At 37.5% G+C, this 17,978-nt stretch overlaps 1 protein-coding gene across 2 annotated transcripts in view; it reads right to left on the reverse strand.

The window, feature by feature from the left end:
• The window catches only part of PRELID2 (PRELI domain containing 2), an 80,789-nt gene that overhangs the window by 34,128 nt on the left and 28,683 nt on the right, over positions 1-17,978 (reverse strand). For both annotated transcript variants that reach the window (XM_054489503.2, XM_063665242.1), the window contains exon 5: positions 7,654-7,759. In XM_054489503.2, the coding sequence (XP_054345478.1) occupies positions 7,654-7,759 (106 nt within the window). The remainder of the gene's footprint in view (positions 1-7,653; positions 7,760-17,978) is intronic.

Raw genomic sequence — 17,978 nt, forward strand, 5'->3', positions numbered from 1 at the left:
TCAACATACAAAAATCAGTATCATTTCTATACACTAACAACAGACTATCTGAAAACATTAAGAAATCAATCTCATTTATAGTAGTTACCAAAGAAATACGTAGGAATAAACTTAACCAAGGTGGTAAAAGATCTTTACACTGAAAAGTATAAAACATGGACAAAACTGAAGACACAAATAAATGGAATGATATCCCATGATCATAGCTTGAAAGAATTAATATTGCTAACTTATCCATAATACCCAAAGCAATCTACAGATTCAATGCAATCTCTATCAATATTCCAACAACATTTTCCACAAAAATAGAATAAACAATTCTAAAATTCACATGGAACCACAAAAGACCTCAAATAACCACAGTAATCTTGAGTAAAAAGAACAAAACTGGAAGCATCACACTACCTCATTTCAAAATACATTACAAACCTATAGTAATCAAAACAGCACAATACTGGCATAAAAACAGACACATTGAATAATGGAATAGAATAGAGAGACCAGAAATGAACCTGCTCATTTACAATCAATTGATTTTCACGGAAGATGCCAAGAACACACAATGGGAAAAAAACAGTCTCTTCAATAAATGGTGCTGGGACAACTGAATATCCACATAGAATAATAAAATTGGACCTGTATCTCACACCATATACAAAAATCAACTCAAAATGAACTAAAGACTTAAACATAAGATCTGAAACTATAAAATTACTAGAAAGAAATACAAGGGAAAAAATCTGTGACATTGGTCTGGGCAATGATTTTTTGGATTTGGCCTCAAAAGCACAGGGAACAAAAACAGACAAATAAGATTGCATCAAACTAAACAGCTTATGCACAGCAAAGGAAACAATTAATGGAGTAAAGAGACAACCTGCAAATTGGAAGAAAATATCTACAAATCACACATCTGATATGGGGTTAATATCCAAAATATACAAGGGATTCAAACAACTCAATTGCAAGAAAACAAATAACCCAATTAAGAAATGGGCAAAGAACCAGATAGCTATTTCCCACAAGAAAACATACAAATGGCCAACAGGTATATGAAAAAAAGAATGCTCAACAGCACCAATCATTAGAGAAATGTAAATTAAAACCACAATGAGATATCACCTCATACTTGTTACAATGGCTGATATCAAAAAGATGAAAGATTAAAAAGTATTGGCAAGAATGAGGAGAAAAGGATGCCCTTGTACACTGTTGGGGAAATGTAAATTAGTATACCCATTATGGAAAACTATATGAAAGTTCCACAAAAAACACAAAATAGAACTACCATATGATCCAGCAATCTCACTTCTGGGTATTTATCCAAAGAATTTGGAATCAGTATGTCAAAGAGACAGCTGAACTCTCATGTTCACTGCAGCATTATTCACAGTAGCCAAGATATGGAATCAACCTAAGTGTTCAACAATGGATGAATGGACAAAGAAAATGTGGTATATGTACACAGTGGAGTACTAGTCAGCCTTAAAAAGAAGCAAGTTCTGTCATTTGTGACAACATGGATAAACCTGGAGAACATTATGTTAAGTGAAATAAGGCACAGAAGGACAAATACCTCATATGTAAAATCTAAAAAAGTTAAACTCATAGAAGTAGAGAGTAGAATGGTGGTTATCAGAGGCTGGGGGAGGTGGGAGAGAATGAGGAGATGTTGGCCAAAAGGCATAAAGTTTCAGTTAGACAGGAGGAATAAGTTTTTGAGATCTATTGTATAGCATATTGACTATAGTTAATGAGCATATATTGTAAATTTCAAAATTGCTAAGAGTAAACTCCAAATGATCTCACCACAAAAAATAAATATGTGAGGTGATGGATATTTTAATAAGCTTGAATTAATAATTCCACATTGTGTGTGTGTGTGTGTGTGTGTATATATATATATATATATATATAAATGCCACATTGTATCCTGTAAATATATACATTATAATTTGTCAATTAAAAATAAAAAATTAACTTAAAAAATTTAAAAAACCTTTTAAATGAGTCCTCAAAATATTAAACATATAATTAATCCAGCAATTTCACTTCTGGGTATGTGTGTGTGTATATATATATATATATACCCAAAAGAATTGAAAGCACGGACTCAAACAGATATTTATATACCCATGTTTATAGCAGTATTATTCATAATAGCCAAAAGTCAGAAGCAACCCAAGAATCCACCAATGGATGATGTCTGTTTTCACACTGCTAATAAAGACATACCAGACACTGCATAATTTATAAAGGAAAGAGTTTTAATTGACTCACAGTTCCACATGTCTAGGGAGGCCTCACAATCATGGCAGAAGGCGAATGAGGAGCAAGTCACGTCTTACACGGCGGCAAGCAAGAGAGCTTGTGCAGGGGAACTCCCATTTATAAAACCATCAGATCTCATGAGACTTAGTCACTACCAAGAGAACAGGATAGGGGAAACAGCCCCCATGATTCAATTATCTCCACCTGGCCTCACCTTGACACGTGGGGATTATTACAATTCACGTAAGATTTGGGTGGGAACATAGCCAAACCATATCAGACGACCAGACAAACAAAATGTGATATATACAAACAATGAAATATTAGCCTTAAAAAGAAAGGTAATTCTGACACATGCTACAATACAGATGAACATTGAAAACATATGCTAAGTAAAATAATGCCAGTCACAAAAAGACAAATACTGTATGAGTCCACTTATATGTCATAACTAAACTAGCCAAGTTCATAGAGACAAAAAGTAGAATGGTGGTTGCCAGGGGCTACGAGGTGAATGGGATGCGAAGTTATTGTTTAATGGCTAAGGAGTTCCTGTTTGGGAAGAGAAACAAAGTTCTGGAGATGGATGATGGTGACGGCTGCACAACAATGTGAGTGTACTTAATGCCACTGAACTGTACACTTAAAAATGGTTAAAATGGTAAATTTTATGCTACGTATATTTTGCCACAATAAAAAACAAACTTTTAATATTATTTTTAATACAAACGTATTTTCAAAGCAAATAACAATACATCTGCAGTACATAGAAAAGCAGAAAAGAGGATATGTCACTACAGTAAAAACGGGAGAAACGTCAGCTAACACACTCTCAACCTGCATGGCACTGTGGAGTTTAGGCCAGCTGTAGTGTAGACAACAGATGCTGAGGCCTCTGAACAGAAGGGAAGATATTCACTTGCCCCTCAAAGGCCGTTTCAAGTAGCATGGCCCCATTCCTCTGGCCCATTCCAAGTTCCTCTCTTGTAACTGAGCTCCCTACGTTTGCATTCCTCCATCATTACTGTGCATCACGTCGCCTCACTCTGGTTATATCAACAACACAGCTTGCCCCACACAGGTGGCTTAAGTGCATAGATCATGGATGCAGCACTGTGCTGCAGAGATCAAGAGCACTCTGGGGTCAGACAAGCTTGGGTTCAAATCCCCGGTTCACCACTTACTAATTCTGTGACCTTGAGAAAACTACTTTGCCACTTGGGACCTCAGTTTCCCTATGCATAAAATGAAAATAACAATTCCTATTTCATTATGTTGTCCAGAAAATCAGATAAGGTAATGCGTGCCAAGGACAGTGCTTGGCATCTACTAAGCTCTTGTAAGCACTAGCTGTTATTTTAATATGCTTCTCAGCACTGATCATAGTGCTGGCACTGAACACCAAGCAAGGCTCAATAAATTTTCTGCATCAGCAGATGTTTATTCATTGTCTGTCCTGCTTTCCACCCTGAGCTAGACGTCCCAGAAGTAAAGCTGCTTAAGGCACAATCTCTATCTTGTGAATTATGTCTTAATTCTTACTTGTGTCTCCAGCATTCTACCCAATGCCTGGCATATAGGTGACACCCAAAAAGTGCTGGTGGAATTGAACTTAAAACCTAGTTGTCTAGACTGTATGTGTTTACATGAATTTGAGGGAGAGGGAAAAAAAACGTATAACCATAAAAAGAAAATATGTTAAAGAAGTATGTGGCAGTGATATTTTTTAATTCTTGAAAACTAAAACATATTTTGTATATTTGACCTGTGTTTACTAACTTACAGAAAGTGATCAAACTTAGTTTTCACATGTACCTGTGGGAACACATTAAAATCCCCATTTTGCAGACAATTAAACTGAGAATAGGGAGGGCCAAAGTGATTTGTGCTGGGTCACAACGGTGAGGAGAGCGAGTCCAGAGGACTGTAAGTTCAGAACCACTCCTGTTTCAAGGATACATCTGTCAACTTGACTGCCACAGGGAAATCCCAGTTCTCCTGCCCACAGATTTCCACTCCAGGAGGAAGGAGGGGTCTGACTGGTGTGTGAAAAATCAGTATTTGTGACACAAAGGCTCCCAAATTCCAAGTTACCTCCCTTTAAGAGTGATGAAGGAAGGAGAAAAAAGCAATTGAACCAGTCCCCAGAGGCACAGAATACGTATGACCTCAGCTTGGGGATCCATAGCTAAAGCCAGCTTTTAATTTACAAACATAAAAATATAAAGTTTGTGAGTACCTAGTTTTGATTTTTCTGGAAAAAAATCGATATCAGATCCCATCATTACCACTACTAAACAGACTCAGCAATAAGTCCTAAAGTGAAAATAAAGTCACCTAAAACACTCTTATGGTGACTTCTACAGAAACCATTTATGCAGGCTCAGCTGTGAAGATTTATCAGGAAGTCAGGCTGATATCAGAAAACATGACCACTTGGATAAAACAAAAAAGACACTTAAGCATAAACGGCTCCTAAAATCAAAAAGCTAATTAAACGTGGCCTCTTCAAAAAGAAAAAGTAAGTCAGAAAAGGCAAAAGCTAGCAGGAAAAATATATTCTTACTTCTGAGCATAATAAATGAGAATAAAAAGGAATCACTTTAAGAAGTTGAAGTCACCTAATTATTTCCAGATAATATTCATCAGAAACCAACTGTGAACCTCCCTGGGCATTTCCTTTCTACTCATTCCCACACGAATGGATGGAACACTGTCCAAGGTACTACAGGTTGGGAGGAGGGAATAAGAATTAAGGTGAATAAAACCATCTCTGCCATCAAGGAACATAAAATCAAATGTGGGATCATGCTAGAAATTTTGGGGAGTATATATCCGTCCCACAACCCCTTCCCCTGCAAAGTGGCCCCTAACCCTGGTCCATGTGGTCATGGCAGAGGATGAGCCATAACTGGACAACTCGACTTCCACCTTCCTGGTGGTGCCTCACCTATAGGAGGCCAACGAGAGTCCCTCCCAAAGAATTAATAAACAAAAGAAATAAGCTATTTTATTATTAGTGAGAATTCTATTAATATATAATATGTATGCTTGACAGTGGAGGCCCATGTCCCATTATATAGGCTGGGGAGCAGAGAAAACCAGACTACACAGAAAGAGTGGAATAAAATAGACACATAGTCTTATAGACAAGAGCTGAAGAAGGAATACCACTTGGTTCCTGGAAGTGTTCAGTTCCCAGTGAAGACCTTTCTGAAGGCTGCCAGCCTCACCACCCTTGTACACTTAGAATGAGCTAGCCTGAAGTGGTTTCTGTTACTTGCAACCAAATAGTCCTAATAAATCCAAAGGGAGTAAGACTACAACACAAATTCATCTAACGAACACAAGTATTAGTGAAGTTCGTGATGCTAGGTAGGCAAGGATTTCACTTCATTCATCTGAGGGCTGCACAGTAAAGTGGCAAGAGGGAACTCTTATTGACGAAAGATAGGGATTTAAGTCCAGACTCCACCCTTTGCTAGTTCTGTGACCTTGAAGAAACATATTTAGCCCACACTTAGCACAGTGCCTAGTGCAAAGCAGGTACTCAATATATATTTGTAAGAGGAAGGAAGCAGGGAAAGCAGTTACCACATATCGGGTATGCTTATCTTTTAAGTCAAGTCATTTCTCATTAATAAAATGGGAATTCTCATTCTCATTAATAAAATGGGAATAAAAATTTCACTTTGTGTGTCTCACAGGATCAGAATGTACATAACCACTGTGTGATTAAAAGTCATTATTAGGTTCATCAGATTAATTGATGCATCAAATACAGACCAACCTCAGTTAATGAAATAATATTTATCTGAAATAGGGGTTAGCTATACCCTACAAGCCAAATCCAGCCCACCACCTGTATTTATATGGCCTGCAAGAATGGTTTTTATAAATGAACATTTGCAATCAATTTGATAATAGAGAACACGAACTTTGAACCCTGCTTCACCTAAATGTTATCCCTCCCCCTCAAAAAAATCCCATTCTTCTAGTGAATATACCTGTATTATAAAAAAATTCAATTTATTATTACTATTATCATCATACAGAGTTTAAAGGATGCACAAAAAGTCAACTCAGTAAGAAACATGGCAATTAAATTACTTTTCTCATCAGTTCCACTATTTTTAGAGGGCAATGCTGCAGAACACGGGAGTTTTTACAAATGCATAAATTGCAATATAGCAGAAAAATGTGCAATAATGTCTGAGTGAATGAAGGTGACATAAGATCTTCTGGAAGTTCAACTACTCCCTTCAAGTCCAGGTTTAAAGAGGCTGGACCAGTCTGAATATGTGCCAGGAACCACCTCAACTGGAGCAAGAACACATCATCAATCACAACAGTATGTCTATGGTGTACAGAACAGTACTGAATATTCATTCACCGCCCTCAGCCTCCCAGATGAACACCTCCTAGTACAGGTTCATCCTTGAACCTAGACATGCAAAAATGAAAACAACGGTCCATTACCAGGAAGTCTCTGAGGGTCATAACAATGGTTCTTTACACCAGCGGTTAATTCTATCCCACAAAACAAAATGAGGTAAACTTATACAAAAAGTCCTGAGTAAAATCTGGAAATAAGTGAGTATAGTTATCATCGTAGTTAATAACAATAATAAAACACTTTGGAGCAACTGCTCTATACTGAGCACTACAATAAGCACATAAAGATGCATAAGCAATGGGTTTTGACATGAAGTTTTAAAAATAATGCTATTAAGGAAAGAAAACAGAAGATATAAATGTTATATGGAATACCATAGAGGACAGATTAAAATGGAAAAGCTCTACTTAAAATAGAGCACACAGGACCTTAGAACTCCAACGTGGCTTCTGAATCACTTTCATGGAAGCCTAAGCTCCCTTGAGAATAGAGTTTGAAAACTATAAGAATGGACAATTGGGGTCTCTGTATTTTCCTCATCCATAATATTAGGACAACAATAATAGCTCCTGCAAAGGTTTGTGAGGATTAAATGAGTTAATAAATACAAATTCTTTTAGCAGTCAGTAGTACATAGTAAGTGCCCAATAAATATTAACTATCATTATCTTTATTAAATAGTTGTCATCATACTATACATTATTATTCATTCTGATTATTTCTTTTAATTAGATTATAAGTATGCTCCAAATTTTCACATACTCTTCATTGGCATATTTTCAATTTAATGAGCCATAAATGGCACTTTAGTTTTACTTTGATTTGAATTTATGTAATAATTTTGAGGGTAATTATGTTTGCGTATATTTGTTTATTAACTATATGTTTTTCTCATTATGTCTGCTCATGAGTCTTATTCAATAACCCTATTGGAAATCCTATTGTTTTTTAAAATTAATGTTGGTTCAAAGCAGAAATACGGTTACCTTCTGGGCTCCCTGTCTTAAGAATGTGCTGGCAAAAGTTTCTAAAATACAGTTGAGAAATCCAACTCCTGTGATTGAAATCCTGCCTCTTTGAATGAACTCTGTCCTGCAAAAAAAAAACAAAAGACACATCTTTGATGTCATTCTATGCTTGGATATGTAAACTACAGACATTTCTAGCTGCATAATTACCACTTATAATCAATAAAAAATAATATCCATAATAATTCAATAACTACCTGTTATAAGAAGATTTTGTTAAAAGTAATTTATAGTTTATATAATATTAACAAGTCTTATTCAAATTAAAGAATATTCATTTCATGCTGCAAAATCTCTTTTTAAAATTGAGTCTGAGGTAATTATCAATGATATGACCTTAGGTAAATTATTTAGACTCTCTATAACTCAGTTTCCTCACATGTAAAATGGGAACGACCACAGTATCTTTCTTTTACAACTACTGTGGCAAGTAAATGAGTTATCACACATCACAGGAATATGAAGAGTTCCTGACACATAAGTATTTACTAAATGTTAGCTGCTATTACTAAAGAGAGTCAGATAGAGACAAGATTGGAAAGCCAGACACCTGGAATGACTTTTTCAATCCTCGATTGGAGAAGGGGGTGAGACAGAAGAGATATGTCACCATCTCTACCAATTTTAATTACCAAAATTATATCAATATTAATTATCTTCATGTCATAAAACAGAGATCTAGATTACACTTAAGAGTGATAGAAGTAAGATGGCTGAATAGGAAGTCCCAAGCCCTCATTACCCCCAGAGACAATGACTTAAGAACAATATACAAACCAAATTGCCTTTATGAGAACTCCCTCAAGAATTAGCAGCACCCCAGGTGGGTGCAAAGCCAAGAAGAGCCACATCAAAGCAGATAAGAAACTTTGTTGCTTTTACCTATGATAGCTCCCTCCCACCCAGCATAGTGTAACCCAATCAAGAAAAAACTCCCAGCTTCTGGCTTCTCCCTCAGGAGGGATAGAAAAGTGCTAACTGTGCATCCAACATTGTCTTTAAGAGGGGCATGACAGAGGCTAAAGGAAATGGCAATATACTTTCAAAAGCAAGCATGGTGGCTTGTTACACTAGAGAGCCTGTAGTACCTCAGACAGACACCAAAGGTAACAAAAGATCATGGGCTCTTGAGAACAGGGGCAGTCCTCTGTGACTGGGAAATTATACACAAGCCCAGAGAAGATGCATCCCCCAAAAAGGTTTGAGAGGCCCCCAGAATCCAGAATCTCAAGCTAGGCTGACCAGTGAAGGTCTTCCCTGTATGAAGCCAGTCCATAAGACTGGGAGAAGTGGCTGTTTTTTTATATACCCAAACCTCAACAAAAGATCACAATGCATGCAAAGAAACAAGGAAACATGGCCCAATCAAAGAAACAAAATACATCTCTAGAAACCAACCCTAAAGAAACAGAGATCTATGAATTACCTCACAAAGAACTTGAAATAACCATCTTAAAATGCTCCATGAACTAAAATAGACAACTAAAGGAATCAGGAAAAATAAAGTGCAAGAACAAAATGAGACTATCAACAAAGAGAAACTATGAGAAAAATGAGAAGCAAGCAGAAATTCCAGAGTGAACAATACAATAGTGGAACTAAAAAACAATTCACTAGAGTGGCTCATTCAATAGCAAACTTGATCAAGCAGAAGAAAGAATCAGCAAACTTAAAGACAGGTTATTTGAAATTATTGAGTCAGGGACCAACAAATAAATAAAAAGAATAAAGAAAAGTCAAGAGAGCCTAAGGGACTTACAAGAGATCATCAAACAGATCATTATCCACATTACAGGAATCTCGTAATGAGAAGAGAGTGAGAAAGAAGCAGAGTGAGTGCCTATTTCAAGAAATAATGGCTGAAAATTCCCCAAATTTGAGGGAGGAAATTGGCATACAAATTGAGAAAACTCAATGAACTTCAACTAGGATAAATTCAAAAAGACTCACATCTGTGCAAATTAGTTCAACCATTGTGGAAGACAGTGTGGTGATTCCTCAAGGACCTAGAACTAGAATTACCATTTGACCCAGCCATCCCATTACTGGGTATATACCCAAAGGATTATAAATCATGCTACTATAAAGACATGTGCACACGTATGCTTACTGCAGCACTATTCACAATAGCAAAGACCTGGAACCAACCCAAATGTCCATCAATGATAGACTGGATTCAGAAAATGTGGCATATATACACCATGGAATAGTATGCAGCCATAAAAAAGGATGAGTTCATGTCCTTTGCAGGGACATGGATGAAGATGGAAACCATCATTCTCAGGAAACTATCACAAGGACAGAAAACCAAACACCACAGGTTCTCACTCATAGATGGGAATTGAACAATGAGATCACTTGGTCACAGAGTGGGGAACATCACACACCAGGGCCTGTCAGTGAGTGGGGGCCTGGGGGAGGGATAGCATTAGGAGAAATACCTAATGTAAATGATGAGTTGATGGGTGCAGCAAACCAACATGGCACATGTATACCTATGCATCAAACCTGCACGTTGTGCACATGTACCCTAGAACTTAAAGTATAATAAAATATATATATATATATAAAAGACTCACACCAAGACACATTATAATCAAACTGTCAAAAGTCACAGAAAAAGGGAGAATCTTGAAAGCAGTAAGAGAAAAGCAACTCATCACATTAAGCTCCTATAAGATTTTCAGTAGATTACTTGGCAGAAACTTTGCAGGCCAGAAGTGAATGGAATGACATGTTCAAAATACTGAAATTAAAAAAAAAAAAAAAAACCTACAAAACAAAAATACTACATCCAGCAAAACTATCCTTCAAAAATGAAAGAGAAATTCAGATCTTCCTAAATAAACAAAAGCTAAGGCAGCTCATCACCACTACAGATTTGGATTACACTTAACTTTGCCTCATTCATTCATTTGTTCAACACACTGACTGCATGGCTACTATATGCTAAGTGCCATACTGACTGCTAGAGGCCCACAGAGAAGGAGATGGTCTCTCTCCTCCAGGTTCTCACTGGCTAGTGGAAAAGACACATAGACAAGTGGGAGAGTGTCAGCAATTGGAGGTGAAGCATTCCATCAGAGGAAAACCACAAGGACCCAGGTAAGGAGGTGTGAAGGAAGAGAGATGTCTGAGGAGCCACAGGTTATCTAAAAATGCCCAGTACATGGTATGGGGCTTGATAAATTCTTCCCACAGGAATGACTGGAGCATAAGGTGTGGGAGATGTTAGGGTATGAGGCAGAAAGGATAACTGAAGACAAGATTGCAAATGGCCTCAGGCTGAGAAGTTTAGGCTTTACCCTGAAGGTAATGGTGGCTTGTCTTCTGAGGATACCAAGTACCAGGTATAGATTAAGTCACATCTGCACCACTGACTAAAATGTTCATTGCCATTCCTTAATGCTTTTAGACAATCTCCTATCCCCCATTTTCACCATAGTGCTTACACTGAATGAGTTCAATGAGCATTTGTTAAATGAATTAATTCAATTCCTTTGTAATAAAAAATATTCAAAACAGAAAACATTTTCCCAACCTTACATCTCTGTGGAAAGGAAATGAAAGCCACGTCTCCTGTATGTAGAGTTGGCATGTGTTTATATGCATGCATAAGTGAGCACATGCACTGAAACAATCAAAAAAAAATCTGAGAAAATACTGGATCCAACAAACTGTCATTTTGGTCAAAATGGTTATTAAAACCTCTTAATTAGACCTCGCTAATAGCAGTAGCCTCTACATTTAGATCATGCATACAATAAAAGGAAGCCTTCAGAATTCCTCTCCCCCTCTCCCCCTCTCCCCCTTCCCTTACACACACACACACACACACAAATGAGTTATCCCACCCAATCTGACATAAATACCTTCCGTCTAAGCAGTTTTCACTCCTTAGATTTAAGCCTGTTTAAAATGATTTGCTCATGTAAAACTATATCCCGGTGACACTAATCTTTCCTGTCTTTATTCTGGATTAGTCAGAATAGAATTTTACAGTGATTTTAATATTGAGAAATGAAAAGTTGAGCAGTCTCACACTCTTGGGAGAGATGAACTCTTCAGTCCTCAGTCCTGAAGGCAAATGTAGGTGATGGATTAATAAGAGTCTCTTACATCATATTCTAACCAATATTTCTTTCTGCCACTTTTGGGAGAGGTAAGTCCTCAGAAAAGCACTCTTGGGTTTTGTCCACATATCAAAGAATAACAGAGCAGTAAAGCAGGGTCATGTCCTTGCCATCAACGAGATGAGAGTTTATCCTATATTTTAAGACTGCCAGAGAAGAAAATATTGCACTTTCCCTCAATAACTCATTGATAAAGCACATCAGACACTCTTCTTACTACAAATAGCTAACCTAAATCCCTCACACTAGAATTCATCTCCGTTTACGTTGTGTGCAAAACACAGCAGTTTACACAACACATGGTTTAATTTCAGCTTCATCTAAAAAAAAAAAAAGACAAGATGGATGGATGGATGGACGGACAGATGGACGGATGGACAGATGAGTAAGTGAACAGAGCTAAAATGTTAACAACATTAGGACATTGGAATTATATATGTTATTTACTTGCTTTGTTCTTCTTTTTAGTGGCTTATAAATTTTCTATTTAAAAAATATGTATACCTTTGGCCATCACCAAAAAGTCTATTGAGTAATAAGACCCTGAGTATCACTTTTATATAAATAAATAAAGCATTTTATAAATGGCTCTGTGCCTTTTAAACCATTTTCAGCAACAGTACCTGCTAACTTCTGGCTTGCTCTTCATTTAAAGTCTTGTTAAATCACCTCTTGGCTTTCCTTTTCCCATGTTATGTAATCTCGTTTCTTTGTAGCTTGTGTCTTAAGACTTTCTCCCCACCCTGTACTTGAAGTACATAGTGTTTCATCATCCTCAAGACATATAAGGATGACTCAAGTTTTCCTTCACCTGTCTTTCTTCTCTGAGAAGCCTGCAGGGAGGACTCTCCATCACATTTACGATATTACAAATTCAGGGTCATACTTACTCCTCAAAACCCAGTATCGTAACAGTGTACATTCTATATCAGACATTGTATTATCTTCTGAGGTTGCTATGCTTTGAAAATTATTTTCTCTCTTTTATACATGAAGAAACTATGGCAAAGAGATGTTAAATAACTTGCCCAAGGTCACATAGCTTAATGTCATGAGGATTCATCAGCTATCACCTCAAAATCCTAGTCTTCCTCTGTTCTTAGTGAACGACACAACTGTTCTTCTAGTCCACGAGATTAGAAATCTTAGCAACATGTTAGATGGTCCCCTCTCTAGAATCAATCTAAACATCCAGTAAGTTACCTGATTGTGCTTATTTCACTTGTAATGTCCCTCAACAATCCATGTTACTCTCTTCCTTGCTACTGCTACTGCCTGGGCTTGGCATAGAATTTTCTCTCTCCAGGACCATTGCAAAGTGCCTCCCAATGGGGTCCCTGTCTCCAGCATGAATTCCCTAAACTCCATACTGACAAAAGTCAACTTCCTAAGCACACACTGATCATGTCACTGCCTATTAAGGCAGGGTGAATAATGCCCATGTGCTTAGTCTTATGTGTATAAGACTCATCCACAATGTTGCATGTAGTTGTTGTTTGTTCATTTTCATTGCTACATAGTGTTCTACTGATTGAAAACACTCCAAATTATCCCCTCTACAGAAGATATTTAGAATGGACTCAGTTTATGGCTATTATCAACAGTATGTTATGAAAATGCTTATAATGTAACCAGATATATATGTGCACAAGTATCTCTGGAGTATCCAGCAGTCAATTACCTGGGCCATAGCACATGCACAGTTTCAACTTTAATAGATCAGGCCAAATGTTTTTCTAAATGGTTGTATCTATTTTTTCTTCATTGAATCCTCAATTTAAATTGCAAAGACTAGCACATGGTAGGAAATCAATAATGCATTTAGGAAGGGAAGAATGAAGAGATGGAGGGAGTGTAGGGAAGAGAAAGTGAAGAAGCAAAAGAAGGCAAGAAATGTATAATACATCTCAATACTTGTGTCATGGAAAATGAACCAGATATCACAGGAGTTCCACCCGCTCAGGTCAACAGAAGACAACCTTCACCTGACTGTGGGATAAGCCACCTGCAAAATCTGAGAGTGAGGCTCACCCACTCAAGCAGCGCCTGTATCTGAGTCCCATCTCTTGCTTTGTCCACTTAGTGGGTGTAATTCAAAACAAAACCCAATGGAACTGTGACAGAGAAAGCACAACTCAAATCCCAGAACACCTTTGTGAAAATGAAGGGCAGCTTACACAGTCATTTAAAAATTTGTTTTCTTCTGCATTTGAGAAAATAAAAAAGTTCAGGGGAAATATGGATCAGGAATTAATCCCCAGAGCATGCAGTCACCAGTGCTGAATCCTCAAAACGGCAGTTTCCGGGAAAGCAAAAGCTCTTAATGAGATCCTGTCCTTGAATTATTGACTGGTTAGGTATGGCAAATCTTGCCTAATTGTTTTCATGATGGGAATCTAATTAAAGTGTCTTTGAGGGGGAAAAAAAAGTTCCACAGATACTCTTGTTGTGATGACCTCAGTTCTAACCACGTTTTTAGCATTATCCTGTAAGCACACAGAAATAGGGGTCCCAAAGGAAACATGGGGTCTTCAAGTCAGACTGCCCACTCACTCCTGACCAACTCCCTGGCTCTGCTGCTGCTGTAGAGACTTCCTGACTCACTGCTGCTCCAAGATGGCAGACTATGTAGTCTCTCCCATGCTGTCTGTCTGAACTCATTTACATAACTGCCTCCACAGAAAACCAGTGCAATTTGCAGAGCTCTCAATACATGCTATGCAGTTTCAGCCTTAACATGAACACGTGTATTCATACGTGTAAAATCACACACACACACTGTATATATATATATGTGTGTGCCTTTAAGACAGGGAACGTGGCTCCCGGAATTAGACCATTTACATTCACATCTTGTTTTAGCTTGCCTACCCACCCACATAGTAAGTTCCTGAAGCTCTGTGAAGTTTGCTCTTCTCTGTAAAATGGGGTTAATAATACGTATTTCATGAGTTCTCTCAAGGTTGAATAAGGCAATATGTGGAAAGTACTCAAAGTACTATGTGTAAGCACTCAACAAATGTGAGTAAACAGTACTAACATTAGTAATAATTATGCTGTTCTACTACAACCACCATTATTATTCCAATTTAAAGTAAAAAAAAAAAAAAAAAAAAAAAAAAAAAGCACAGTGGCTGAGAAGTCAAACAACCACTGTGAAAATCCAGCCCAACCCAACTCCAAGACTCTGTAACTCATTAACTTCTAGGTGGAACTCAATCACCATAAACCACTTGGCAATGAAGGGAATGAACCCCTTCCCCACCCCAGTTCTGACATTCAAAGCTCTTGGAACAGAAGCCTCCCAACTTCCCAGACTCCTGTCCCACCCTGCTACCCCACACTCTGCACTGTGAAACCAAACATTCTGCCATCCTCTGACCTCCTCTCCTAAGCGCTTTCCCTCTGAGCTGTTCTTCTAACCCATCCCAGAAACCAACAGGTTTTTACCTAAATTATTAACAATGAGTATCAACAGGGTATGCCATAACACTAAGAAATAAATTAAATGATAGAATCTCAGAGGCTCAGCAGGTTAGTACAAGTATACATTTCAGGACAGTCTGGCTCTGTCTCTTAAAACATGGTATTTAAGAATTGATTATTAATATGTCTCACACCTGAAATCCCAGCACTTTGGGAGGCTGAGGCAGGCAGATCATGAGGTCAGAAGTTTGAGACCAGCCTGGCCAACATGATGAAACCTCATCTCTACCAAAATTATAGAAAATTAGCTGGGTGTGGTGGCACACACCTGTAAACCCAGCTACTCGGGAGGCTGAGGCAGGATAATTGCTTGAACCCAGGAGGCGGAGGTTGTGGTGAGCTGAGATCACGCCATTGCACTCCAGTCTGGGCAGCAGAGCTAGACTCTGTCTCAAAAAAGAAAAGAACTGATTATTGACAATAACAGTTAACATATTTTCATAGCCTATTGTGGTAAAGCATTGTATTAAGTTTTTTATAAACATGCCTTTCAGTTAATTCTCACAACAGTCTTATAAGGTATATAATATTAACCCGAGCTTACAGATTTAAAAAAACTGAGGTTCCAAGAGGCAAACTTACTTATGGTCATACAAAAATAAGTGACAGGGCCACTATTAACACAATTAACTTCAGATCCCATGTCCCTTCCCACAACCCCTATTATCTAGAAAAGTGTCTATTTAGTGAAAGCTTACAGGCATCCTGAGTTGATGGCGAAGCTTCAAATTACACAATGGTTTGTAAACTAGCTTAGGTGGAGGCTCGTCTTGGGATATCAGGCCCAACAGTGCATGCATCCCACTCACAGCTAGTGCTGATTGTCTGCCCAATGGAGGAGGTAGACCCTGAGTCTAGATTGTCACCAGGTTCCTCTCTATTGTCTCAAGATCTTTAGGTTATTCTGCATTATCTCAATGCCTGGTTAATAAAGTATCATAATTTTTAATACCAAAATTCTTTATTTCCTATAGCTACAAAAGCTAACCAAACAAAAGAAAAATATTTAACTGGCATCTGTGTTTCCTAAGAGCAGAAAATGCAACATAGTTTTGACACTAATCATACTTACTGAAGTCTCCCCTCCTCATCCTTTATTTCCATTGATCATTCTTCTTGCATAAATTCAGTAGAGCCCTCATCTGAATTTTGACTTTTCAGCAGGTGTTTCCACTGAAAAGTGTTTAGTGTTTGCTAGATAGCCAGAATATTAACTGATCATGCTTTATAAGATTAACAAGAATTTTGCAAAAAATGAAGTTCCAAAAGGGCTGCCAGCTGTATGTTTGCTTACCACTGGGACCATGGGATACTTACTATTTATCAGGGATTCCAAATCTAGCTACTCAACAGATTCATCAGGAGAACTTTAAAAATGTCGATTTTCATGAGCCAGCCCAGGGATACAAAACTAGAATTACCAAGGTGAATTTACATTTTTAACTCCGCCCCTGAATCTTGGGCCAATATACAACTCAAAACAACTCAAAGGAAAAGGAGGATGAAAAACAATGTCAACAGGCGTCCACTAAGATACAATTGTGTATCACCTAACAATGAAGATATGTTCTGAGAAATGCATTATTAGGCAACTTCATCGTTGTGCAGACATCATAGAGTGTACCTGCATAAACCTAGATGGTATAGCTTACCACACACGTAAGCTAGATGGTATAGCCTATTGCTTCTAGGCTACAAACCTGCATAGCATGTTACTATACCGCATACTGTATGCAACTGCAACACAGTGGTATTTGTGTATCTAAACATATCTAGACATAGAAAAGGAACAGTAAAAGTACAGTATAAAAGATACATACCATGTATATACCGTTTATACAAAATGATACACACTTACCATGAATGATGGAGCCTGCAGTACTGAGGTCACTCTGCATAAGTCAGTGAGTGAGTGGTGAGTAAATGCAAAGGTCTAGGATATTACCGTATGCTGCTGTAGACTTTATAAATACTGTACACCTAGGCTACACTAAATTTATTTTAAAAATTTCTGTTTTTCTCAATAATAAATTAACCTTAACTTACTATAACTTTTTTACTTTATAAACGTTGTCATTTTTAACTTTTTCACTCTTTTGCAATCACACTTAGCTTAAAACACAAACACATTGCATAACTGTACAAAAATATTTTCTTTTATATTCTTATTCTATTAACTTTTTTCAATTTTTAATTTTTTACTTTTTAAATATTTTTGTTAAAAACTAACACAAAAACACACACATTAGCCTAGGACTACACGGGGTCATGATCATCAATATCACTGTCTTCCACCTCCACATCTTATCCCACTGGAAAGTCTTCAGGGGCAATAACACACATGAAGCTGTCATCTCCTATGATAACAATGCTTTCCAGAATACCACTTGAAGCACCTGCCTAAGGCTGTTTTACAGTTAACTTTTTAAAATATTTTATAAGTTAGGAGTACACTTTAAAACAACAATAAATGGTATTGTAATAACATAAACCAGTAACAGTCATTTATTACCATTTATATGGTTTGGCTCTGTGTCCCTACCAAATCTCATCTCAAATTGTAATTCCCATGTGTCAAGGGAGGGACCTGGTGGGAGGTGATTGGATCATGGGGGCGGTTTCCCCCATGCTGTTCTCCTGACAGTGAGAGAGTTCTCACGAGAT

Source organism: Pongo pygmaeus, chromosome 4, assembly GCF_028885625.2.
Source record: "Pongo pygmaeus isolate AG05252 chromosome 4, NHGRI_mPonPyg2-v2.0_pri, whole genome shotgun sequence".
Taxonomy (NCBI): domain Eukaryota; kingdom Metazoa; phylum Chordata; class Mammalia; order Primates; family Hominidae; genus Pongo; species Pongo pygmaeus.